Source organism: Odocoileus virginianus, chromosome 30, assembly GCF_023699985.2.
Source record: "Odocoileus virginianus isolate 20LAN1187 ecotype Illinois chromosome 30, Ovbor_1.2, whole genome shotgun sequence".
Classification (NCBI taxonomy): domain Eukaryota; kingdom Metazoa; phylum Chordata; class Mammalia; order Artiodactyla; family Cervidae; genus Odocoileus; species Odocoileus virginianus.
This window is the reverse complement of record NC_069703.1, coordinates 39226965-39254958: the sequence shown is the minus strand read 5'-3', so window position 1 is coordinate 39254958 and position 27994 is coordinate 39226965. Positions and strand designations below refer to the sequence as shown.

At 38.9% G+C, this 27994-nt stretch overlaps 1 protein-coding gene across 1 annotated transcript; it reads right to left on the bottom strand.

Moving 5' to 3' along the window:
* Positions 1-27714, bottom strand: YTHDF2 (YTH N6-methyladenosine RNA binding protein F2). The gene is made up of 5 exons (XM_020869249.2): positions 27427-27714; positions 26904-26928; positions 26247-26326; positions 21664-23250; positions 1-849 (listed from the first exon to the last, which is right to left on the bottom strand). Exons 1-5 carry the CDS (start codon positions 27451-27453, stop codon positions 826-828), a joined length of 1743 nt encoding a protein of 580 aa, XP_020724908.1. The 5' UTR covers positions 27454-27714; the 3' UTR covers positions 1-825.
* Between the last annotated feature and the right edge of the window lie 280 nt (positions 27715-27994).

Genomic DNA, 27994 nt, shown 5'->3' with positions numbered 1-27994 from the left:
TGATGCTCAACAGGATCTCACGTTTATTGAGAAGTGATTAATGGTAAAAAGAAAGGCGATGCCCTTTCCTCATTGGCTGAACAAGAAACTGAAGAAACATTCACTACACGTTTTTACAATATTTTTCTCTTCCAAAATGCATTTCTGTAAACAAGTTTTTACCACTGTTCTTAGCTTTGAAATCAAATTAATCCTGACTTAATCAGTATAATGTACAAGAACAGAACATTTCTTAGGACTCCTAGTACTTTACTTTGAGTAACAAAGGGTCAGAGAAAATGAACCACCCTTAAAGACACAACCTTGGGTAACACTGTTAAATTCTCCAAGACAGAAATTCTTCATAAAAATGTTCTTCCAGTTCGGAAGGAAAAAACCAAATTCCCACTTTCTGGGGTGGATGCCCAAAACCTTCAAAACTCAAGTGTTCTCCAAGTGCAAATGTCAAAACGGGGGGAGGAAAGGGTTTAAAAATTAGAGAAAACTGTATGTACTTACGGACTTTAAAATCCGAAAAACATAGTAAAAAGACAAAAAACAAAGCATTATGCTCTGAAATCACAACCAAAGCCAAAATAAAAGGGACATTTTTCACCTAAACTACCTAGAGGGATTTTTTGTTTAGTTTTTCCTTTTTCTTTTTTTTTTCATTTTCCAGTTAAGTCCTATGTCTTTTGTGAAATTCCAATACTTAAACTGCAAGTCTGCAATCGTCTCTGAAGTCAATGAAATTAAGAAAAAAGTCCTAATTCTCTTGAAGGTCATTTTTTTTCCTCTTAGGATATGCAGATGCAACCGTTGCTGCAGGCTGTGCAGAACTGCCTCTTATTTCCCACGACCTTGACGTTCCTATAGAAGTTAAAAAAAAAATTGAAATGGTTAGTTAAAACTTATCTGAACAAGAATTAAAGCTTCACAGAATAACACTATAGAAAATTAATTATTTGAGCTAAACAGAATATTCCCCACAGGTAAAGAGTTTTTACTTCTAATATTTTATTTTTTTAATTTATTTATTTTTGGCTGTGTTGGGTCTTCGTTGCTGCAAGAGCTACCATCTAGTTGCGGTGTGCAGGCTTCTCACTTGGGCAGCTTCTCTTGTTGCAGAGCATGGGCTCTAGGGCCGTGGGCTTCAGCAGGTGCAGCTCCTGGGCTCTAGAGCACAGGGCTCAACAGCTGTGGCCCACGGGCTTCGTTGCCCCACAGCATATGGGATCTTCCCAAATTAGGGATCAAACCTGTGTCTCCTGCATTGACAGGTGAGCTCTTTACCACTGAGCCACCAGGGAAGCTCTACTTCTAATATTTTAAACGAAAGTACTAACACTCACGAACCCTAATTAATATGAAATCATTTTCCTTGCGTAAGCCCTGAACAATACTGGAGTCATCCTACATTAGTCCCAAGGCATTAAACATATTCACGGGCCTCAATTTCCTTCTTGTTTTTGGTTAAGTGAGGATATATATCTAGGCTGTGGGAGAATTAATGAGCTGACATACAGAAAGCTCTTACTCCATAGCAGGCAAGAAAATCATCTTTTTCCCCAAGGGAGAGTTTAAAATCCACTCAGAAATGGATTCTGAAAACTGAATGCAATACTTATGTTTTCCCTGAAATAAATCTAAATACTCCTTTCTTACTAAGAATCATTCTTTATGAGCTTTTCATAAATTTACCCTAAACATCATTCCATTTCACACACTACCTCACAAAGGAACTTTAAAACATACAACTCAATCCACATGCCTTTTAAAAGCAAAAAACAAAAAAAAACAAAAGCATTAAGTGGTTAGGAGCAAGCGCACATACCTGAACTTAAGACTTGATTCATCAAGCTATGTAAGTAGTCATTTGCTCCTATTCACCTTATGGTAACTATGGTTCTGAAGTTAAATATGATTCCTATTTAAAAAACAAACAAACAAAAAAAGCCAACTACCACTTATGGGCTACCACATTCCAGGCACTGTACATAATGATCTTCATAACCAACCTGCAAGGACTGTACTATTCCCGCTTTAGTGATAAAAAACTAAAGCTCAAAATAGTTTACTTGATCAAGGTTTCCCAAGAACCAAGATTCCAAACCCATGGCTATATGGTTCTTTGTCTACAACATGTAGGAACATTTTGCAAAGGTCAACAAAGTGAAATGAGGCTTTGTGATGAACTGACTACCCTACCACTAAATTACTCCATGGATATAAAAAACTAACTATTCAGAAAGAACAGTTATCTTTTTGTGATGTCCTACTGGACATATCTGGAATTCAGAGATAAACTCACCAACATACAAAGATATGGGATATTATTTTCAAAATAAGTCATTTGGAAATTTCAAACTTAATAAAATTAACAAAAAAATTCACCCACATGCTATTTCTGGAATTCAAAACTCAATTCAACAATTTGAAAAAAGAAAAAGAAAAAAAGAATAAGAAATTAAATCCAACATAAATAAGGGACCTCAAAAATTCTGATGTTCCTTAGCTGCAATACTGAGCCCCCCCATTCTCTATATAACTGTCCCAAAGTTTTGATGATAGATATGTTATTTATAATAGGAAAACCCCAACTAAAAAAATCTCTGGCACTGACCAAAACAAAACTTTCAACAGCACATCGATTCTCATATCAGTCTTTTTAACTGAAACATAGCTGATTTACAATGTGCTAGTTTCAAGCATATAGTAAAGTGATTCAGTTACATATATTCTTTTCCCTCATGGGTTATTACAAAATACTGAATGTATCCTATGCTATAGTAGTAGGTTGTATCTTGTTGTTGTAGGTTGGTTTTTTTTTTTCTTCTTTTTTTTTATTGAAGGATAATTGCTTTACAGAATTTTTCTCCTATCAATCTTAAACTTATCTACCTAGTTCAGTCTTCCTTAATTTGGATGAATACTATTTATCTAACCTCTTCTATTTATAATCAAAATCTATCTTTCCTTTCAGGAAATATGGACTTTTTTCATGTTTCTTGATTAAATCTCACTCTTATAGTTTTAAGCCAAGAATGCGTGGAATACCTAGCCTTCTGACCTTTAGGGTACAGTTCAAAACTCCTTCCTTCTTTGAGACTTCCTTAACCCCTGCAGTTTTCAAAGTCCTTCTAAATCTGCAACCACAACTGAAAATAAAATTGTTTTGTTTCATAGAAAATTAGTCCCAACTCAACCAAAAGCTCCTAGAAAGCAAAGAACAGGTCTTCAGTTAAGCTCACTCACAAACTTACTTAGAAGTTTGGCAGTGGATAACAGGCTACAACTGACTTTAAATAAAATTCTGGTTCTTATCACAAGAAAAAAAATGGTAATGGATGTTAATTAAACTTATTATGGTAAGCATTTCTCAGTATACACATTTATCAAATAACTATGCTGTAGTACACATTTAACAATGCTGTATGTTAATAATACCTCAAAAAACTGGGAAAAATCCCTAGAGGCAATTTCTATTACCAGTTCCTCCTGTCCTTCCCGAGTTATTTTAAGCATATAAAAGCTGGTATTGTTTTTTGCTTTTCACAAGTAGCATATGACACTCCCTTCACTTTGCTTCCTACCCCCCCCCCTCACTTAATATGTCCTGCAGACTGTTCAATTTCAGCACATATAGATCTGCTTTTTTATGGATCTGGGAGCACCCTCCTAGCTCTGAATATAAGTACTGAAGATCTAAAAGAAAAGTAGTTCTCAAAGACATGCTGAATGAAAGAAGCCTTAAACACAGAATGAACACATAATGCATGACTCCAATTATGTGACGCTTTATAACAGGAAAAACAAATCTATGATGGGGACAAAATTAGAAAAGTAGTTGTCTTTGGTGAAGCAGGGGTGGGACTGACTAAGGGGCATGCCGGGAAACTTCTAGGATGATAATGTTTTGTGTATCTTTCTTTTAATTATTTTTGATGTAGATTTTTTATTTTTTATGTAGATCATTTTTAAAGTCCTTATTGCATTTGCTACAATGCTGCTTCTGTGTTCATTTTGGATTTTTAGTGAGAGGTGGGTGGGATCTTAGCTCCCCACCTCTACATTGAGAGGCAAAGTCAACCTCTGGATTGCCAGAAGTCCTCATTCTGTATCTTCATAGGAGTCTGAGTTATACAGACAGGTACATTTGTCAGCATTCCGCAAATATACACTTGTGCATTTCATGTAAGTTAAACTCAAAAAGTACGTAAAACAAATACTGAGCTCTAATATGACATGTATGCTGAAATGTTTAGGGGTGAACTGTACTGATGATGACAGTTTCTTTGTAATGCATCAAAAAATAAAATGGACTGGTAGAAAGACAAAAAAAAAAAAAAAAAAACTGGGGGAAAAAATTCTGCCTATCTCTTATTTTAATGTAATGTGGCCCCAAGAATATAAATTAACTTACATGCTCCAAATTGTACTGCTAAACTAGAAAACCTCAACTGCCAAATCTGTTTTCCCTTAAGAAATACATTTATAGGAAATTCCCTGGTGGTCCAAAGGTTAGGGCTCCATGCTTCCACTGCAAGGGGCACGGGTTCAATCCCTGGTTGAGGAACTAAAATGTCCATGTGCCCAGTGGCTCGGCAAATGACATCATTTAAAATATTTAGTGAAAAGAAATTTAAAACAGCACTGTGAAACTGCACTTATTATAAACAAAGTTTGTTTCTCTTTATATAATGTGATACTAAAATCCACAAACACCTGTGTTCAACTTTGCCTCCAACAAAACTATTCCTGAATTTAACCACACAATTATATACCAAAACAGTAAATACCACCTGTGTCCTAATGTAAACCTGTGTGACAGGTTTACTTTACATCAAGGGTCCTAAAACCCCACCCCACCCCATGGTCTGTTAGGAACCACACTATACAGCAGGAGGTGAGCAGCTGTGGTAGGGCAGAGGCCAGGGTGGGGGCAAAACCTAAACCACTCCCCACCTCCACCCCCCTTACTATGGAAAAATTGTTTTCCACAAAACTGATCTCTGGTGCCAAAAAGGTTGGGGACCACTGCTTTAAATTATGGAAATTTCATGCAAACAACAAATGGCATTAGCCGCCTTAATCTCTTAATCAACATTAAGAAAATATCACATTGATCCAATTCAGCAAGCTGATTAAATTGCTCTTCCACTTCCAAATACAATTTTGATGTGTACACAAATAAGCTTACATATTTACAAATAAATATCCACCTTCTCAGAAATTGTAAAGATACTTAAGCATTCACATCTTGAAAAGTAAAATGAATAATAAAACTGTATATGTAAATAATAATAAAACTTTAAATGATAAACATAATAAAACTGTAAATGAGTCACATGATTTTTAATATTGCTAGATATTGTAAACATTTAAAAAAAAACCTAGGGGGAATTCTCCAGCAGTCCATTGGTTAGGACTTCACACTTCCAACTGCAGGGGACACGAGTTCGATCCCTGATCAAGTCTGATCCCTGGTCAGGGAACTAAGATCCCACAAACTATACAGCAGGGCCAAAAAAGAAAACAAAAACAAAACACAACAACAAAAATCCACAACTTGGCTAGAAACAGGAATGAATTAGATGACCCTGCTTGAAGGGCCCATGACTGCCCAAATCTATGACAATGTGAGCATTACACAGCCTTAATGATAAGTGAACAACTATCTTCAGTTCAGTTCGGTTCAGTCGCTCAGTCATGTCCGACTCTTTGCGACTCCATGAATCGCAGCACACCAGGCCTCCCTGTCCATCACATGCCCATCAAGTCGGTGATGCCATCCAGCCATCTCATCCTCTGTCGTCCCCTTCTCCTCCTGCCCCCAATCCCTCCCAGCATCAAGGTCTTTTCCAATGAGTCAACTCTTCGCAATTGGAGAGGAATTAGCAATGGATGCTAAATCTAGAGGGTGAAAATTTGATGAGGAGCAAGATATTTACAGTCTCAAACTATTTTCCCACTTATTGAAAGAAAAACAGTACCTTTACAATGAAGAACCACGTGAATACCTTAAGTGGTCAAAGTAAACACTACCAATAATGGCATAAACAGACATCTTATGCCTCCTAATGTGATGCACCGAGGACACAGTCACATAGTATTCCTGTCAGAAAAGCATAATCTGATTGTACACTATGAGGAAAGGAAACTTTAGACAAACTGAGGGCGACATCTACAAAAACAGAATTCATATACTCTTCAGAAATATCATGTAATAAACAAAAAGGTCGAATGGGTGAGATGCTGGTGTGTGATTATGTGTGTATAACTGCAGATTAAGAGACTAAAAAGACATAAAACTGAAAGATCCTGTACTGCACCCTGGACCACAAAAAAACTGCTACCAAGGACATTAAGACAACTGATAAAAATATGAATACCATCGGTAGATTAGATAACAGTACTGCATCAATGTTAAATTTCTTGATTCTGAAAAACTGCACTGTGGTCATAAATGCACGCTCTTCTTTTTAGGAACTACTCAGCAAAGTTTTGAGAAAGGGGTTCGATGCCTTGGAATTCACTTTCAAATGATCCACAAAAAATTTCATACACATCTCCAAAGAGAATGATGAAGCAAATGTAGCAGAATATTACACTGGTAAATCTGGGTGAAGAGTATTTGGGAGTTCTTTGCACTGTTCTTTAAATTTCTCCAAATCTGAAATTATTTCAAGATTAAAAGCTAATAAAATGTGGGACAATTCAGTTAATTCTTCAAAAACTGGCTGCATTAAAAAGTTATGTTTGGGGACTTCCCTGGCGGTCCAGTGGTTAAGACTCTGTACTTCCAATGCAGGGGGTGTTAGTTCGATTTCTGGCCAGGGAACTAAGACCCCACCTGCAGGTGTAGCCAAGAAAAAAAGTTTATGTTTAACAACTTGTAAAACTTTGAAATGTGTTTATTTCCTCATATCTATACTAAAATCATCAAACATGAGAGTATTTTAGCAAAAGAAAAAGAAATCTGCCTATCAGCTTTTTACAAGTCTTTTAAAATGAGAAAAAATGACAGAAAAGAGTCTAACACAAAGACCATTATTTTAACCACTTTGAGACATTAAAACCTTTTAGAGTTCTATAAAATACTTCTCTTAAAGCAGGTCTTTTCTTTCACTTGTTTGACTATTTCTTATTACTGCCGGAATTCCAGTAAATTGATTGCTTTGACAATCTATGGTCAAGACTTCATTTGTCAGATGTATTTATAACATTTCTAATCAACCAGTGCTACCATGGTAATATTTAATAAAGCAAAATCTGGGGGTGAGACAGAAGAATGATGATAGATACACAATAAAAGGAAAGAGCAGAACACATAAAAGCAAACTGAGACCTCCAGTGGGTCCAGGTCCCAGGCAGAATTGCCCTAAGCACAAAAGGTACTTGTGTCTTGCTGGACACTCCAGCTTTTATACATGGAGATGCTACTGATCCACCGAAGCAGGGGAAGTGGTAAGGCATACTGGCTTTCCCCACAGTGGTGTCATGTTGCAGCCTATCTACCACATTTTATAAAGCTAGTGTCATGTGAGAGGCAGCTATAGTGTCATCAGTGGTAGGAACCGGCTGGAGTGGCCAGTCTAGGTTAAACCCCTATATAAGATCCTCAAGCACAAACAAAATTAATCATGAAGTCCTAGTTAAACAGAAAACAGACCAAATGCTAAAAGTAAGAAAGATGCATTCCCAGAGCTTTACAATACTGTGATGGTAATAAGGAATAAAGGAAAATAGCAGAACAAAATTTTACTGAATTCACACTGCATCACACTAGACATTCCCACTAGAACATTCACCTAATCTTTAAATCAGTTCACAATCTCATTGTTCACTGTTCATTGTTCAGTGAAGAGACTAAAGGAAAAAATCTTATGAAATTAAATAAGATAAATTTAAAGATATTAACTAAGAATATATAAACCAGCAGAAGTTTCTAGGCCTCAATATCTGGTCTGTCACTTAAACAACTAGAGGTTAACACACCATCTATCCCTCACATTTTAGTCTCTTCTCACCCTACATCTATGACTATAAAATGCCAAAATCCATCTCTAGAGGAAATATCCTAAAAGCCACAAAGTGGCAATGTTACTTAAAGTCTGTACATTTTAAATCTCTTTCTGAAATTCTGTAAATCTGCTTAATTTCTCCTCTATTTAGCTTAATATCCTTTCTCATCTCTACTACCACTCCTCTCCCCACTTTTAAGTGGGCCACAAACACAACAGGCACAGACACATCTATTTACCAGATATAATTTTATTAACTTTAAAATCTGATGTCTATCCTCTGAAATAAAATTTACTTAACAGTCCTCAACTAAATCTTATGTCCCCCTGGTCCTTGGTAGACAAGAATACACACTTCACAACCTCTGGCTGAAAATAAGAAAACAGTAGACAACTTAACATGAAAAAATAGTATTATACTAACATAATTTTCAATGTTTTATATGGTTTATGGAATTTTTTTTTTTGGTCCTGCCTTGAGGTTTGAGGGATCTTATTTCCCTGATGACCAGAGATTGAACTCCTGCCCTCAGCAGTGAAAGGTGTGGAGTCCTAATCACCAGATGCCAGGGAACTCCCTGAAAATAATCTTAATAATCTCTGATGCTGTTAATATATGCATTACGTGCGTCTAAGGGCAGACAGATCACAAGCTATATATAATTAATATTCTGTCTTTCCCATAATGAAGGAACAGAAATATCTTCCATCAATTCTCTAATTTAAAGCAGAGCTATAGTATTTTATTTAAAGTATCTTCTATATTCTCCCTTTTGAGATTTCTAGGTGCAGAAATGGACATTTAGTTGAAATATACTTCTAGGAAATGACACAGGAGCACCAGGATGAAGTAAATACATTTTACTATTAACTCTCCTACCATCACATTTACAAAGAGTTAGTAGCTGAACTTCTACATACATTGCACCAAAAGGGTTAGAAGTAAAAGCCTGGATAATCTACTGTTTTCAAGCCCTGAATAGTAAGTCTAACTAGTAACAGAACAAAGGGTAAGATAGATTACATTTTTTCAGTTATTCTTTGAAAATAACTGGCTCTCCAGTAAGGAATACATTTGAACAAAAACTAATTTTACAATAAATCCAATTTCTGAAAACACTTCAGAATACAATTTAACAAATAAGGTTTTTTAATAGCCTGTCAGTCAAACCCCCCAACTCCCAGCATTTGACAGTAAGTTCAGAAAATGAAGCAATCACTGAATATGCTTCCCAGCTATTTGATATAACCTCCAGTTCGACCTTCAAAAATTTCAGGTGGAACCCTCCTCGACACCTCCATGAATACCTCTCTAGTCCAAGCTACTGTAATCTCTCAATAGAACTTTGCTACAGACTCCTTTCAACTGATCTCTTTCAGTATTGTGCCCTCCTCAGTCTGTTCCAAAAATGGGGACCCAGCAGCATTATTAAGTACTGTATCAAAAGTTACTGAAGAATTTGATGTTTGACCCAAAATAAACACAAATATATATTTATGTGTGTGTATATATATATTATTTATATGCCTGAGATTATGGATAATATTCATAAAAGACCTGTATGCAATTACTTCAGTCACACATATATATTTAATCCTAACAACCCAGTAAGCTTTTTCCCCTATTTTCATAAAATACAAAGGCTCAGATTTACTTGCTCAAATCACTAAGAGGCAGAGAAGGCTCCTAGCCTTTTCACTACTATGTTAACAAAACCACAGAATCTATGATTCATGCTCAATCAATAATACCAACCTAACAAACAAACAATATATATATATATACCTAAGTTTTTTAAAAGGCCCATCATACATATATACTTCACAGAATCCCTTCCCACATTCCCCCAAACTAATTACCTTTAAAAGTCAGTTAACATCTTTGGACAACTTCAGGATGGATAATGGTCACTAAATCTTATTCCTTTAAATTATCTAACAACTCTAAACAATTAAGGTGCTCATAAAAAGGAAGATACAATAAAATAAGGTAAAACTTAAAACATTAAAGCCTCTTAGAAGTAGCCATAATGTCTCTGAGGAGTAGATTACAGCATGAAGTTACACACAGGATATTCTGTTACACTGCCACCTTTTAATGAACAAATTACAGGCAATTCACTGGAGGCTCATAATATTGATAGCTGGTGAAAAATACTACTCAAAAGACCCTTTCAGCCTCAAGGTAGGCCACAGTATAAAAAGGTATAGAGCCAGGCTTACCAGACACATATGACTTCTAACATTGTTTCCAAAGATCAAGTCTTGAGACTAGCAGGCAGAGACTGGGGAAGCTTTGGTCCAAAGGAAGAAACTTACAGGAAAAATAAGCATGAGGAATTTGAGGCAGGGGACACACAAAAAACTACCTAATGACATTCATAATTTAAATACAAGGGAATCAACCATCAAGCTGAGAAAATGCAGATTCCAAAGCCTCAGCTTCAAAGGTGCTCACTTAGTAGGAGAGGAAGGACAAGAATCTGTCATGTAGGTACTCTCAAACGGTAAGTTGTAGGACTTCCCTGGTCGGTGGTCCAGATCCCCAGAACAACTAAGCCCGTGTGCCACAACTACTGAACCGGCGCTCTAGAGCCTATGCTCTCAGGAAGTCTGTGTACCACTAGAGAAAGGCTACACACAGTAACAGAGACCCAGCACAGCCAAAGATAAACAGTAAATAAAATTTCTAAAAACTGGAAAAAAAAAACCAAAAAAAACAAAAAAACCATTTATGTTCTCCCTTACTCCTGCTGTCCATCTTTAGCAGCAACTCTCACAAGGTTAGGTAGATACAATCTGCTCCATTTTGATGCTTGTGATGAGGGAAGTTTTAAACCTAAGTGCTTAAATAAAGGTTTAAGTTTCAATTAATTATGCTCTCCTCATACAGGCAACAGAGAGGTGACTGGCTATAGGCATCAATAGATAATAGATCATTGCTGTTAGCTACTTTAAATGATAAATGTGAAGATTCAGCAAGACCAAAGAACAAAAAGCTTTGGGGCAAAACAAATTCCACCTCTTTTACGACCTAGCCAGTCTCTTAAGAAAGTTATTCCTTTTTGAATCTCAATTCCCTAACTGTAAAATGAAAATTATCTTGGGGATTCCCCAGCATCCAATGGTTAGGAGGACTCTGCTTCCACGGCACAGCGCCCAGGTTCCATCCCCGGTGGTTCCATCCCTAGTGGTGGGATCCCCAGTCAGGATTCCCTCCCCTCCCTGAGCTTCGCAGTAGGGCTAAAAAAAATAATAATAATCATCTTAACTATTCTACAGGGTTGTTACAAGGCATCTGCAATAACATATGGAAAGTGCCTTATATAAACATGCAAAAAAATGGCTAAATATGGGTAAATACCTGAAGTGTTAAGGGGGAAAAAGCAGGATTAAATACTATATAGAATATGATAACTACATAAACCACTAAACTATGTAGGAAAATAAGCCAAAATGATGAGTGGTTTTTGTTAGAGCAGAGGAACTATGGGTCAGTTTTCTTTCCTTTGTTACATTTTTTAATAATTAGGTTATATTTTCCAATGAAAAACAAATGCAACGGAAATGTGCAAATGTTAATATAAAATTGGCACACAGCAAATTTAACACAAATTAAAAACTCAGTATGCTATCCACACCAACTGCCAAAAAGGTCCACATGAAGATAAAAGCTTATATATATGTCTACCCTTTCTAAATGACTTCATGTATTACACGAGTTATCTGTCCAAAATTTTCAGCTTTGACACATGTAGCAGAGTATTAAATATCTTGTTTCATAAGAACCAACAGGTATTACAACAGCAGTAAACGCAAGAGTTGGAAAGAGCAACTGCCTGCTTCTTCCCTTCCCTCCCCCCTACATTTAACAGCTGAAACTTGAAGACTTAACCATTTTCTTCCTTCATCTTTCTTTCCACACTTTTTCTATATACATGTCCTTCTAGACCCAACTCAACTCCAGTCTTCCATAAAAATGATGACCCTGGTCTTGCTATTCTTTTCTTCTGTACTTAGTTTCATACTATAAAATTAGCACTTTAATACACATTATCCTATACTGTTTCACCTAAGACATTTCCTCCAATACACATCATCTTATACAATTTTATCTGTATGTCCTCCCTAGGGCTAACTGGAGTTAAATTAGTTCAATCAGGGATTGTTTATTCAGCGAGGGATGAAAAGTATTAGGGCACTATTTACTGAGCTGTCAGCTCCTGCAGGCTTGTAGAATTCAATGGTGAAGAGACCACATTTGCTTTCCCTAATTCAGGTAACAGCTTTCTCCTCTACATGAAACTCCTAACTAGTGCAGGTGTCAGTCCTTATCATACAGTTCTTTAAGGCAGTCAAAGCCAATGCTGTAGCATCCCCAGCTTCTGTGAGATGTTTTCTTAATCCCTCCCTTCCTCCAAGGCTAAATAACCAATATACCTAGATGAGATGTTGAAGCAGCAGATTCCTTATGGTTCTTCAATTTCAAAACAGATCACCCCCACTCCCAATTCCACCTCCTTGCACCATTTGTTCATTAAAAAATAATTCTTGTCACACAGTGGGTTCCCAATTCTGCTTCACAGAGGAGGTACTTTGAAGATCACCCAGAGGGGGTAAAAAACACTGAGCATGTAGGAATCCGCCTGTAAAGCGGGCGACCTGGGTTCAATCCCTGGGTTGGGAAGACCCCTGGAGGAGGGCATGACAACCCACTCCAGTATTCTTACCTGGAGAATCCCCATAGACAGACAAGCCTGGTGGGCTACAGTCCATAGGGTTACAAAGAGTCAGACACAACTGAAGCAACTTAGCACAGCACACATGTGAAATTAGCCATTCATGGCGTTCTGAGTAACAGTGTTTGGAGTGGGAAAAAAAAAATTGCTATGTTAAAAAGTCTGAAAACTTACAGGACTAATCTTTACTTCTGGTAGATAAGTAAAATGGTTCACATCTCAGTAATTCTTGGTTTATACTAAGAGTAAATCCAAACAGTTAATGATTCTAAAATTGTTAACCACTCCTTGTCCCAAAATGTTTAGGTCTGGAAAAATGGCCCGCTCTAGATCAATCTTTACCGCTATCAAAACCAGAGTACTGGACTTCCCTAGTGGTACAGTGGAGAAGAATCCACCTGCCAGTGCAGGGGACACAGGTTCCATCCCTGGTCCGGGAAGATTCCACATGCCTCAGAGCAACTAAGCCTTGTGCGCCACACCTACAGGGCCTAGGGCAGCAATTACTGAAGCCCAAGCGCCTCGAGCCTGTGCTCTGCAACAAGAGAAGCCACCGCAATGAGAAGCCATCGCACCGCAACTAGAGGAGTCCCCGCTCAACGCAACTAGAAAGAGCCTACCACACAAAGCAACCAAGACCCAGTGCATAAATAAATTTTAAAAAGAAAAAAACCAGAATACTGACATTTTCAATACTCAACTGTATTTCAGGAATTGTTATATAGTCTAATTCACCAAAATAGCCAATACTAGCTAAACAGAAGCTGGTCTTACTTCATTAAATCTCTTTAAGACTTGGTTGGAAAAAAAAAAAAAAGAAGACTTGGTTGGAATAGACAGCTTGGAAAACTTTGCAGGTTGGGAAGGGTTGGAAAACTACAGAAACAACAAATGCAGAGTCTGCTGAATAATGTGTGGAGGACAAAACCTTCAAACCCTTAACAAAGCACTCTCATGTTACTTTTATTCAGATAGTTGTTGGCATTTGCAGTCATCTGCTACCTCTCTGAAGTCTCTGAATAAGTTGATTATACCTCACTGAAATTCTACTCAAGATATAGCCCTTTCCTGGTTCTCTTTAAAACTCAAACTACTCCCTCTCAATCTTTCTCACTTGCTCCCTCTTTAATTCATCCTTTAAACTGTGTTACTGCTGGGGGTTCTTTCTTTGGCCCTCTTCTCTCACTGCACGTTGGCTCTGGAACCACAATAAATAGAACATGAGCTCTGCTTTCTTAGTTTGGGTAACTGCAGAGGTATTTACTCTTTAGAATTTTCTAGAGTCTTCATCTGTAAAACTGAGGTAAGTTGTACTTACACCACAATGATAAAACTAAATGAAAACATACATAAAAATATGTATTCAGGACAGCTGCATATTATAGACACTACAGAAGATACAATTTCGGCCTTTATTTTTATTACCAATATTCTTAAAGAATCTTAAAACTCACCCATGCCTTTACAAAACTACACTGAGGGCTGAAAACTTACAAATTTCTATCAACAGACTCCTCTCTTGTGAGCCCAAGATCCTACCATCAACTGATTGTACCACAGGTACCCCTAATTATTTCCAAAAGCCAACATATCTCCAAACCCTAACCTGCTGCTCATCAGATTTTCTAAGTTTTTTTTTTTTAAATAACTATCAGCAAATGTTTCTATCACATTTCCCCATTCCCACTATCTTGATTCAGGCTCTCAGTGTTTCCCCCTACTATTGTAAAAAACTCTCACTTGGGCTCTGAGTCACCTATACCCCTCTCTTCATTTAACAGATTTTAGTTACATTGCTAACCTGAGTTTCCATTTTCCTACCTATAAATTTTGTCTCTGAGAGCTGGTGCAGGGATTAAAGTAAAACTATGAAAGTGCCTAACAAATACTGACTTAACACAACATGAAGATGGATGTCAAGACTTCACTGGCTCATCAATTTGAACAACTTCCTTGCTAAACTGGATAATGATTTTCAAATTGTGTAAGACTAATTCCTCAAATTTTGTGTTATTCAAAATATGTTAGGATAGAGACATAAGTGTGTTTAATCTGCATTAAGGGAGTTCCCTGGTGGTCCAGTGGTTAGGACTCTGCACTTTCACTGCAGGGAACATGGGTTTGATCCCTAATGCCTCACAGCAAATCTGCGTTAATATTTTCTCTATCACTTTTAAGTCTAGACAATCAACAAAAATAAAGTCCTGATTTGTATACAGCATTTGCCAATAACATAGCTGACCCCAAACTAAAAATGGACTATCTGTAGGGCTAAGAAGACACGCAATTGCAGTGTATTATATTGATACAGACATAATAACTTTAAGATTGATTAATTTAAATATTATGGTTTAATGGTAATAACAACAGTACTCTAAATTTATGTAGTTTAATTTACATTACAAACTGTAGTTTATAATGTAATTAAATGTAAATAGAAATCTAAAACACCTATTAATACAATGTATTTAATTTTTAAATTCATATAATTTAATGATTGTGTTTAACTAGCTTGCTAAAATTCTTGAAACCTAAACAGCTGGCTCACAATGAGCAAGCTCAAGCATATTATTGGACTGGGACACTGAAATACCAACTCCACCACTTGTACCTATGAGACCTTTATACAGAACCTCTTTGAGCCTGCTTCCTCATCTAAAATACAATAATGATACACCAGATGAGAAAGCTACACTTCTATGTGCAACAAGTGCCAAGCACTGTGCTATCATTGAGTGCTTACTACCCCCTTACTCCTTCTATTTGATACAGACCAAATGCTATTTCCTCTATGAAGCCTTTCTTAATTTCCCCAAACTTATCACTTTTCCAGAAAGCCAAAACATTTCTTCATCCCTCTATTACAGCTCTTATCTCATACGTTATCCATTTTGTTGTCTGATTAACAGCACTGTCTGGTCCTAAGACAAAAATGGTGCCTTGTTTATCTGTTCTATCCCAGCAATTAACACAACACATTTGTTGAAAGATGGATACACACAAAAAGCATGCTTCAAAAAGTTTCAAATTCAGTGTTACCTATCCTCTTTTGGTCCTCCTGTAAGAAGGCTACAGAGAGGCATTTCATCTATCCACAAAGCAAGGAAGGTGAGTAATACAAATAGAATTCCCTCAATCCTACTGGCAAAAAAACAAGTAAATTTATCTGCGAAACAGAAAACATAGAATGCCTTAGAATTTTATAAAACATTCAAGTTTGCCATCCTGATTAAAACAGGACGCCCACTCACTAGTTCTGAAGAAGCAATTTAAAAGAACAGGAGTGGGATAATATTAAACAGAAAGAACAATACTCCATGGTCATTTCTTTTTTTTTTTCCATTTATTTCTTAAAGATTTAATAAAATACATGTAGCACTTTTTCCTTTCTGATTTCTGCATCACCAAAACTTCGATATTTTAAGTTTTTTCTGAAGTTGAAAATGGAGCCAATATTTGTAAACAAGGAACTGAATGTCCAAGTTAAAGGGTGAGGGGGAAAAAATAGAGCTGAAAGAAAAAAAAAAAAAACAACTTCCTTATAAAGAGCAATATTACTTGTGCAAACACTACAGTAAACCTAGATTTTTTTTTCTTTAAAATGGAAACAATTATGTGTTTCTTTGCTGTGTTCCTTTGCTAAGTCTTTATTACATTTTAGATACGTTTTTCATTAACACACAATAAATATATTAGTAACTACCCAGACACCTAATCTATACTAAGATCCACTGAGAATCCACAAATCCTTTGTTATCTCTTTCTAGCCTCAAGCCCTTTCTTACATTTCATATGTAGTAAGTATTTAAGTCAGAAATTATAGAACACAAAAATAAGGTCTTCCAAAAAAGACCTCTTTTGTATCATCAGTTCCTCTCCATGAACCTCAAATGTTATCCAGTCACCTAACCCTCTCTTCCTGGAGAAGGAAATGGCAACCCACTCCAGTATTCTTGCCTGGAGAGGAGGAGCCTGGCAGGCTACAGTCCATGGGATTGCAAGAGTCGGACACGATTAAACCACTCGAGAGAGAGAACCCTCTCTTAACCCTCAATTTCTCTGATCTAAACTACCCCATGTGTGAATCTTCTTTACGATTTATCTAATAAAAGTCCTTTGGGTCTCTTCTTCAAACTTTCCTGTGACTAAGACTCCATTTTTAGAAAAGTTCCCTCTTTTATTTATAAAAATTTTCCTCCCTATAACCTCAATATCCATTGATTCTAGTGCTGTCACTGATATGAAAAATAAACCTACGAGTTTTCAAAAAGCTATATTCCAAAAAAAAAATAATTGTAATAAAAAGTTATATTCCCCTTCTAAATCATCTCTACTAAGCTAAACACTATAATGAGAAAAAAGATAACATGTCTAAAACACACTGTGGGAAGAAGTGAGCTGTATACATACGGTCATAGTACAGGTCCACCGTTACTTCTACAAGTTTCCCAATGACTTTCATGTGAAGGTTACATCAGGGACCTCCTCCAACCTGATTCAATTTAGACCCTACCCTTCATACTTGTTTTTTTAAGCCAACTTTGTATCTATCTCAGTAGATTCCTTCTACATCCAACTAACTGCAAATCAACTCCCTCTTCCTCATCTGATCTCCAAACTTCCTTACACATCTGACAATCTCCAATTACACTTCTTGAACTATACAAGAATTCCTATTCCGAATTATCTATACAATGTTATTGTCTATATAGGTTGAGCTATTCTGAACCTATGTTCACTCTTTTCAAAACATCTCTGGCTATCATCTACTATTTTCCGAGGCACAGCTTAGAGATCACTTCTTTGAGGATTCTTCCATGATCAATCAACCCACACCCCAAATTGGATTAGGCAATCTTCAAGCTTTCAAACTGGCACCTTGTGCATACCTTGAGAAAACACTTTCCATTTTGTACTGTTACATGTCACTAATGTAAGGCTCCCTGACAAGACTCCTCTGATTTTTCTGTAGAGTCTAGCACATAGTAAAATTGCTCAAAGAAAAAATAGCTTCATCTCTATTCTTACACACCATAATAAATTTTCATTATATTCAAATACAATTAAGTCCATTTTTAGTCCTCTGCTTGAAAATTAGTATCCTAGATGTAAAGAAATCCTACTATTCTCACTTACTAGCAATGGAATTTTTAAAAATATATACCTTAAGGTATTGTCATTATAATCACATTTTCTCTAGATCTGTCTCTCCTAAACTCCCCTGAGCTTTCCAGTTAAAACAACTGGATAAACGCTTACCTAGATATCTGAGTCTAATGTTGGGCTAGACTTTAAGAGAATTACACAGCCCTTAGTCCCCTCTACTAGACTATCATATTTGTTGTTGTTGTTTAGTCGCTAAGTCATGTCCAACTCTTTGTGACCCCACGGACTGTAACCCACCAGGCTCTTCTGTCCATGCGATTTCCTAGGCAAGAACGCTGGAGTGAGTTGCCATTCCCTTCTACAGGGGAATCTTCCCGACCCAGGGATCAAACCCACGTCTCCTGCATTGACAGGCAGATTCTTTACCACTAAGCCACCAAGAAAGCCTATCTTATTTTTGCCTAGAGTTAAAAGGCAAGAAAGATAAAACCAAGCCAACTATTTGATGAGGTTTATAAACAAAATTATCACTAATGCAAGGAGCAACTCTCCCTCTATCCCCGACTACTCCAAAGTTGAAATAGAGGGGAAAATTGACTGTCGCTGCCTTTTGAATTTCTGACAGAGCTCTCTCAACAAAAGAAAAAGGCTCATGACAATGTATAACACAGCCAAGACCTTCAAAAAGTATATCCTTTGACCCTACACTTAAGGATAGGTGTGAATCAATATTTATATCTTAGAATGTTAGAGTTAGTGAAAATCACTCAGTCATGTCTGACTCTTTGTGACGTCATGGAATATACAGTCCATGGGATTCTCCAAGTCAGAATACTGGAGTGGGAAGCCTTTCCCTTCTCCAGGGGGATCTTCCCAACCCAGGGCTCGAACCCAGGTCTCCCGCACTGCAGGTGGATTCTTGACCAGCTGAGCCACAAGGGAAGCCCAAGAATACTGGAGTGGGTAGCCTGTCCCCTCTCCAGAGGATCTTCCCGACCCAGGAATCAAACCAGGGTCTCCTGCATTGCAGGCGGGTTCTTTACCAACTGAGCTATCAGGGAAGCCCCTTGGAATGTTTACAACAGGGTTATTTTAGCCAGGAAAAAAGTATAAAGAAGCCGACTTACTCAGCAGGGACTGGTGAATTACAATAAATCTTTGATAGAATACTATGAAGGCTTCAAAAGTGATGTCACAGAATATTTAACAATTAGGGGCAGGTAGAAACAAATGCAGAAAGAGTTTACAAAACAGTATCTAAAGTGCACAACAAAGTAAACCATGCACGGAAGTCACTAAAATTTGCTGGAAGCGTCAAGCCAGACAGCTGAGATACTCAAGCCAGATAGATCTTGAGAAGGTTTTATGATATTGAATTAGATCATGTGATAGAACAAGGCAAAAACGGCTGTAGTCTGCTTCACTGTGTTCTGCCAAGAAACATGCCCAATCACAGAACTTTAGAACAGCTGTGACATCATTTTCAGGATGAAGTATTAAGTATTCCCCTACTGAGTTACCATTTGGTCAAAAGATCTTTTGCAATCTTGTAAATAATACCAAGGCAGGCACACAAACACCCCACTTTAGGGAGTTTACTGCTTCAGTGAGCTATCAGTCCCATTCTCATGAAACTTGTTTTGTCTTAGAAGCCTAATAAAGACTAAAAAGAACCGTTTACAGTCAGTTATGTAAGCATGTTAAAGAATAACAGTGGGCAACACAGGAGTAAGGCAATACTGACTGAAAGGGTAACCAGGTTTGGAAGCAATCATAGGGACCTTCCTGAAACCTCAGCAAGTTCTTCTTACAGAAAGTAAACTAAAAAGTAATCTGACACAAGTGTAATAGCTTTTATTTTTATTTTTGGTGATTAGTTCACCTGAGAACAATTAGGATACTCATTCATCGAAAGTCTTTATGAAAGGTCCATCAGTTACCTTAACAAAGACCCTAGCTTGATTACTACACTCACTCTTTGAAAATACAATGCTGGTCAATGTATCTTACAGCTTCTTACGAAGTTTTATTATTCACTGAACCACTCAAGTGAATATAATACTTGATAAAGACTGAACATAAGTTAACAATCCTCAAACTTGCTACTTCATTTTTAAACAGCTTCTCCACTAGTTCTAACAAATACCGAATCATCTTAACAGTTAAGCTGTACATTCCAAAAAATAGTCCTTTGCCTTCTTTTAAAACCACAAGATGTAGAACAGAACTTTGCAGATGAAAGCAAGCAGGTTCTTAATATATAATAGATACTATGCATGTTGCCAGTGATTAAACCAAGCACCTGGATGCCCCTCACACACGTTAATAATCTGCTCTGCCATTACATGATGCCCAAAAAGCCAGTCTCCTCTCTTGTTCCTCCAGAAAGAGAAGCCTGTGCAGACATACTTAGAGCCTTTCACAAGTTTGGCAAAAATAATCAACTATCTTTTTTCTACAACATTATGGAAAACTTTAAGTTAAATGGTTAAAACTCTAGAAAAGGAGCAAGTTTTTTCTGACAACCAACTTTCCAGTAATCTGGCTCTATCTCCCCAATACTTTCAGCATCACTGACAAGTATATCTCTATTTTTTATTTGTCTGTACATACCAGAAGATAAAAGTCAACCATCCTGTTTTAGGCAACTACCGACCTCTGATTCTGTGTTATGGAGGTAGAGAATCTACCTGAGCGAAATTATTCCTTTGAGCAGTCCTCCTTTACAGAGGCAAAACAAGTGCCTCAGGTCCTAGATCAATTACAGAAGATCCTATGAATTAATGACCAATTCAAGGAGAATATATTTACATAAGTCTGTTAGGTTTTGTTTATTTTACATTTGAAATTAACCACTCAGGATTCTATCACTAAAAAATATTTTTAAAAAATATTTCCTCCTCGTCATTATCTTTTCACCTACTTTCTACATTTAAATATGCTTAAGTTCGGGATAATATGTGATCTGCCCTGACCAGTATTTTATCATTCACTTATGGTCCTTACACATTCAATGCACCAGACCACTCTTTCAAATAAATTCAACCTTTCAGTACAGAACTATTCCCCATCACTCTGTCCAAGATAACCACCTGTTACAGAGGAAAACAAGAAAGTGGATCTTTAGGAATACAGCAAAATGTTAAGAGCAAGAGGCCAGCTTTTTCTGACCATCTGTTTTTCAAGTTTTATATAATAAACATAAACTTTTCTAATGGGAAAAAGATCTTGGGGAAAAAAAAAAAAAGATTAAGCAGAACACTACAAAAGACAGGAGCAAGGAAGAAAGTTCTGAAAAACATCCTCCTTAACACTGCCAGTTGTCAGTAGGCAGGCAGAAATGTCAGGGCTTGGTGACTCTTGAAAATAACCAAGTACTCAGCTAGGCCAAAACCTGCAACAGAATTTTAATCTCTTTCTCTGCCACATTATAGCCTCAATCTTTTCCTACTTTCAGTTTTGTTTCTTTCACTTCAATTACTCCCTTTGTGTACTTTTCAGACTCCTTCTTTACCTGTTCCTGCATCTCAAAGTCAGTCTCTCTATGGTTTCTGCTTTCCTTTAACTTAAGCCCACATTTCTGTCCCCTATTAAAGTTCCTACACTCTTTCACACTAAGGTTCAAATAATAAGACCAATTATCCTCCCATAAAGACTTGAACTGTTAAATGATACTTGTGTTACTTACAAAGCTTTTATTAATGGTTCAGTATTATACCTCTCCTGTTCTCTCTAGTTCCTTCTCCTTCCCTTTAAGTCTTAAAAAGGGTTCCTTCTCCTTCCCTTAAAAGTTTTAAGAAAAGTAAGCTGGTTACCTTTTTAACACTTTCTTCTTCCTCTTGGCGTTTCTCATAGTGTGAGAAGTCATCAAAAATGGAAGTGGTGTGCTTGTAGCTGGCTATGATTTTCAACACCTGCTTAGCTTTTTCCAGAGGCACTTCCTGAGTGTCCCTGGAGTTGGTCACTGGTTTATTCTCGTTGTTCTCTAGGCGAATGTGTCGCAGTTGGCTATTTGGAACGTCCTTCACAAAAATCCACCTGACATCAAAACGACCCTTCCATTTGTCCTGGGACCACACACCTGCACATGTGTTGTAGTCCACAGCAGATTTCATTTCTGCGACGCCACAGAAGTGTCCACTGCCGTTGACACTGAACAGTAAGTAAACGGGGCCTTTCCCGTTCATGGAGCGGTAAGCAGCATCCAGTCTCTTGTTACCGTGCTCTGTGCTGCACCAGATATTATACTTAATGGAGCGGTGGATATCGTCCTCAGAGTAGCTCTTAATGATGAAAACCCGGCCATGTTTCAGATTCCAGTCAAAATCCTTAGGGTTATAGTTATTTATGGACCGCAGCTTCTCCAACACCGGATGAGGTTCTGAAGGAGTAGATCCAGATCCAGCCTGAGTCTGTCCTACTCCATTGCCATCCACCCCATTATGACCGAACCCACTGCCACGGTTCCGAGGTGCTACCCAGCGGGTTGGCTGAGCTGCCTGCTGCTGCACTGAGAGCTGAGCAGGCTGTGGAGGAGGTGGAGGCAATGGCTGCGTCTGTTGCCCTACTGATGCCTGAGCCACTGGTGGGCTATTGTTAGCCTGCTGACCTACAGGCTGCGGAGACCCTTGGGTTGGCTGCTGACCTATATTCTGAACCAAAGCCTGTGAGGGGGCTTTTGCCACAGGACCCTTGTTATCCCAAGTTCCAATATCCATGTTATGCTTTATTGGGGGTGGCGGAAGACTTGACCCTGCAATGCCATTCTTGGTCTTCAACTTGGGTTGCTGTTTTGCAGGCTTGCTAGCAATATCAGCCCAAGATGCTGGTTTTGGAGGAGCAATGGTAGCTGGAGGCAAACTATTGGAAGCCACGATGTTACTAGTAATGGACCCACTACCAACAGCAGAGCCTACCACTTTTGGAACATTGCTTGCCACTTCTGTGCTACCCAACTTCAGTGCTGCCATCCCTTGGTCTATAGTATTCATGCCAGGAGCCTTATTGAGGGTCTCACTGGCAAAAGCTGACTGTCCATCAATCATGGCTCCACCTAAGGAGCTAGGTGCATAAGCATAATTGCTACTATATCCAGAGCTCTGAGTAGACTGTCCCTGAGAACTGTTATTTCCCCAAGCTGAGAAGTCAATCCCACTGGGAAAGAAATTAAAACCATGCTGACCAAGAAATGGAGTGCTACCCAGGGCTCCTGGTTGTCCAAACATTGCATCTGGTAGAAAGTGAGGCTCTCCGTTGCTCAGCTGTCCATAAGAAGTTAGATAGGGCATGGCTGTGTCACCCCCAGTAGACCAAGCAGCTTCACCCAAAGAATAGGAGAAGCCAATGGAGGGACTGTAGTAACTGGGTAAGTAGGAATCTGACATGGCAGTATATGCATTATTCTGTGAAAGGAAAAAAAAAAAAAAGGCAAATTAAAACTAAACACAAAAATAAATAAAACCATCAGGACATTTCCTCTCCCAATTATTCATACAGTACAAACATTTCAGCCATTACCATAAAAAAATGAGTTTTTTTTTTCCAGATGGTCTCTTCCCATAAACTTGCTGGTATTTTTATAGACTAAGATATTTTGGTTTAATCATTGAAGTGTTTAAACATTTAAAACTAAACTGACATACAGTGAACACAGGCCTTAGCTTTTAGTGCTTCAATTCAGATAAGGGAAAACCCAGCATCTCACCAAGTGTAAGTCCTGTTCTGTGAGAAAGAATGTGTGCTTAGCCACTCAGTGTCTGACTCTTTGAGACCCCATGGACTGTAGCCCACCAGGCGTGTCTGTCCATGGTTAATTCTCCAAGCAAGAATACTGGAGTGGGTTGCCATACCCTCCTCCAGGGTATCTTCCTAATCCAGGGAGAACCCAGATCTCCCTCACTGCAGGTGGATTCTTTACCAGCTGAGCCACAAGGGAAGCCCAAGAATACTTCAGTGGGTAGCCTATCCCTTCGCCAGCCTATCTTCCTGACCCAGGAATGGAACCAGGGTCTCCTGCATTGCAGGCTAATTCTTTACCATCTGAGTTACCTGGGAAGCCCGCTCTCTGAGGATGCCTTTATTAAAACCACTATCTCTGGACTGAAGGAATGGGAATATGGCAGAACAGAATAATATTCAAAAGAGTTTCCTATTAAAACTGCATTGTATAATAAAACAACAAAATGAACTGGAAATTTCAATTTCTATCCCCAAAATCTGTGCAGCCATTATCCAACCATAAACCAAAAAGAAAAGTTCAACACATCTAGTTTTTAATACAGCTTTCTGGCAGACCATCTGAGAACATCAGTAGATGCCACTATTTAATTACAACCTGAAATTTTAAAAAATGAAAAAAAAATTATAACCTGGAAAGAAAGTACACAGTGGCTTCCAGAGGATTCAAAACTAAACAAGTATTGCTACTTGTTCTGTTTCATCTATAAAAGTAAAGGCTGTAGCTAAAATGTACACTTAACTTTTCCATTAAAAACAGGAATTAATTTCTAAAGGCATGGTACAGTTTATATCTTTAAAAGAGGAATCATCCTTGAGAATAACAACCAGAAAAAGTTTTACCCAACTAGTCTTCACATCAGAAAACAAATTACATTGTAAAGACATTCTTTCATCTGTGCTGACAGTATTTTAAAATAAACCCTATAACTCACAAAGTAGTCCCTTAAATCAAAGTAACAGATACATATAATGGGTTTCTATACATGCAGAGTCAGCTCAACTCAAAAATAGAGTGCTTTAACCTAACTTCAAAAGAGCTCTGGTATGTAAGAATCCACTAACTAGTCAATAGGGAATGTTGTTCTTAAGAGACTTGGATGATCAAAACTATAAATATGCTAGGTCTGTATTGGTTTGTATTATCAAAGCCAAGAGTACTTCTCCCTGGCCACTAAAACACAACTCCTGAAGATTAAATTTTTCAACTAATGCAGTTTGATTATATAGTGGTGCTTTTCTCTATACCAATTTAAAACTTTCTTTTACAAAACTAAGTGACATATACCCTCAAGTTTACGAAAAATCTACGTCTCAAAGATAGTGTTATAATTTTAACAGCCCCAAATTCATTATAAATAAGAAATTTAGTGTACACTTAATAGATTAAGCCTGAATAATTATTCCAAATAATGTAATAAAAATTGGTTAAAAAATAGATGAAACACTCTTGACAAACTACAAAGATTCTCAAACTATGTCTTTTCAACCAAAATTTATATACCCCTCCAAGTTTTTCAAGATATTTAAGTTTTAGCTTTCTTTTTAATAAAACAAATGCACTCATTATAACACATTATGCTGTTATAACAGCTGAATGCCTACACCTGATCTGGCAGGTTCCCACATGCCCCTGAGCTCAAAACTCTGAATTACACAATGTTTCACAAGAACTACCTAGAATTATGTTTCCAAATGCTACCACTCTCCCTGTTATGATTATGTAAGCAAACTACTTCAATAGCAGGAACCCAGTGATAGTTCATTCCTCTACTTCCTTCCCTACTTTTCCTGATTAACTGGTTGTCTTCTGTAAAAACTTTTCCCCAATTACTTGCTTAAGTGGTTTCTACACTTTCAATGCAGAAACTTTTACATAAGGAATCAAAGAGTTTTACGCAAGAATTAGGCCCAAACATGTACTCTCACTAATATGTCAAGTTATTCAAGACCATTATATATATCAGAGCATCTGTTCAGAATTTATATAAATGTTCCAGAAGCTTCTCTATCTTCTACGATATTCTGAATGAGTTACTGTCAATTTTCCTTTTGGCTAATTAGTCTGGGGAGTTATATTTATTAGCTACAACTTTGTGGCTCTGTCTTTGGGATTCAAAATACTAATACAAAGAACTACCAAGTCAAAACTTTTTGTGTGTACAGGTCATGTTCATACATGAACCTACATGCAACTCTCGACTTCACATTAGAAAATAGATTACATTACAAAAACTGAATTCCATTATTCTTGATCTTTGTGCTAAACAGTATCTTACATTACTTTAAATCCATTTTGTAAATTCTATAGCTCCCCAAAGAAGCCAACGTGAAAAATGTTTTGGGAGTGAAAATATTTAACACAGAAAAGTACTCTTAAGTTTTGCAGTTATATTCTTGGTAAGGAGGAAGAACTACTCAAACAAGTGTTGCTGTTAGTACACTATAAAATGTCATCAGTACTAGCCTCAGAGAATTGTTTGCTGACAATAGAGATGAGAATCTTAACAGCCTACAACATCTGTAGCAACTTTTTTTTTATAACATGCTGACTGGTATTAAGAAAGTCATCCAGTGAAAATCAGATTTATTGCTAGAGGAGAGCAAAGAATAAACGTATACTACATCCTATGATCAAGCATGTAAATGGTTAACTACTCACGGGCCTTGCCTGTGGACTCAAGTAAGGTTCAAAATCATCATCGTTTAATCCATCCTTTTGATGTACAGATCCATTTTGTACTAGAGGAAAAAAAATTCCAATTAGGAGCGTCTCAATCGTACAATCTACCTCCCAAATTAATCAAATACCTCCTAACAAGAGAAAAACCTTACTAAACAGAGCAAGTTAAATTTGTATTTCAAAACGGTAAAGATGAGAGTGAATGCCGAGCAACAATTCGTCAGTGAAAATGTCTCCCTCCACCCAGGGAGAGTTGATCTAAAAAGGTCATTTTATTGGCTCCTCTAGATTTCAATTCCCTCCCGCTTCCCCTCCCCCACCACATGTGAGTACTTCCAGAGTGTGATCCACGAGGATGAAAAACAAAGGCCTTCTAAGACCTACAGGAAACTAAGGACCTGGAACATTTCAAAACCGATTCCACCCCCCACTTCCAATGAATTACTCCTTGTTCACTAAAAAGCTGTTCGTCAGCTGCAGGAACACACCGAAAGGGTCAAACACTTAAGCGTGTGAGGCACCTGCAAAGCAAGCGGCTTCCGAAAGGTCCTCTCCCCCGGGCGCTTCCCGGAGACCCCGCCCCCCCCACTCAGGGTCCCCCCGCCCGCCCCGGGCCACCGGCGGAGCCGGGCTCACCTTTGTTTCCTTGACCTTTTGGTCTCTGCAGGCGAAGGAAACGTCGCCGAGCGGCAAGTCGTCCGAGGAAGAAACGGAAAAGGAAAGACAAATTAAAGCCGGGCCCGAGAAGGGAATAAAGGCGCAGGCCTGAGGAGCGGCGTCAGGAACGGGGGTGGAGGGGGAGGCTGAAGATGGGAGGCGGGGGAAGTGCGAAGCCGGAGGGGGCCGCGGAGAGGAGCCGGGGCCGCGCCACGAACAACGCGAGGGGGCCAGGGCTTCAAGGAAGGGGAAGGAAACAAGAGAAAAACGAGGCCCGCTGAGAGGAAGGGACGCGGCGCGGCAGGCGGGCTCCGAGGCCCGGGGAAGAGCGGGGAGAACGGGCCGAGGGCGAGGCGCTGGGCGCGGCCGGCCTGAGAGGCTCGAAACCTGGGCCGCGAGAGGCGCCGCCTCGCCTTGACCCGACTGGGGGCGGCGGGTCCGGGCCTAGTCTGGCTCCCTCTCGCCTCACACAATGGCCGAGGCATGCGGGCCGGGCCTGTACCTGCTCCAAGAGGCTGCTAGCCGACATGGCTCTCGGATCCTCACGGGTGAAGACGGCGGCAGACTCTCCTCAGGGCGGCGGTGGCAGCGGATGAGCCCCGGCGACGAGAGCAGGAGGCGCGGTGGCGGCTTTTGTCCCTGACACTCGGGGGCCTCGGCGGACGCAGCGGAGACACAGCGCGCGGCTCGGGCTCCGGCTCCGACTCGGCGACGCTCTAGCCCGATAGCTCAACGCCCGTCTCTATGCCTTTACGCGCGCGCTCGCCCCTCGCAGCCGAAATAAGAGCGCCGGGCGGCGGAGGCGGTCGGCGCGCGCGGCGCGACGCTGACTCTCACATTCACTCGCCCACGCGGAAGGGGCCCGGCGCGAAGCACCCCGGGAAGGCAGAGGCGGGGCCGCAGCGCCCTCTGGTGGTGTGGAGGAGCGGAAGCGGCGCGCGCGGCCTCCCCGCCCCCACCGCCTCGGGATTGGGGCCTAGGAGGGTGGGATTGGCGGCCAGGGTTGCACCACGAGGTTTTGACTAACAGCTGGAACTGAAGAGAGTCCCTTTAGCTTGAGGAAACCCACA

Coding starts and splice junctions, on each gene's coding strand:
- YTHDF2 (XM_020869249.2), bottom strand. CDS start 27,453: ATGTCGGCTAGCAGCCTCTTGGAGCAG. Junction 26,327..26,903: donor AAAAGGTCAAGGAAACAAAG/GTGAGCCCGGCT, acceptor TTTTTCCTCTAG/TACAAAATGGATCTGTACAT. Junction 850..21,663: donor AAGAAGAAAGTGTTAAAAAG/GTAACCAGCTTA, acceptor TAACTTCTATAG/GAACGTCAAGGTCGTGGGAA.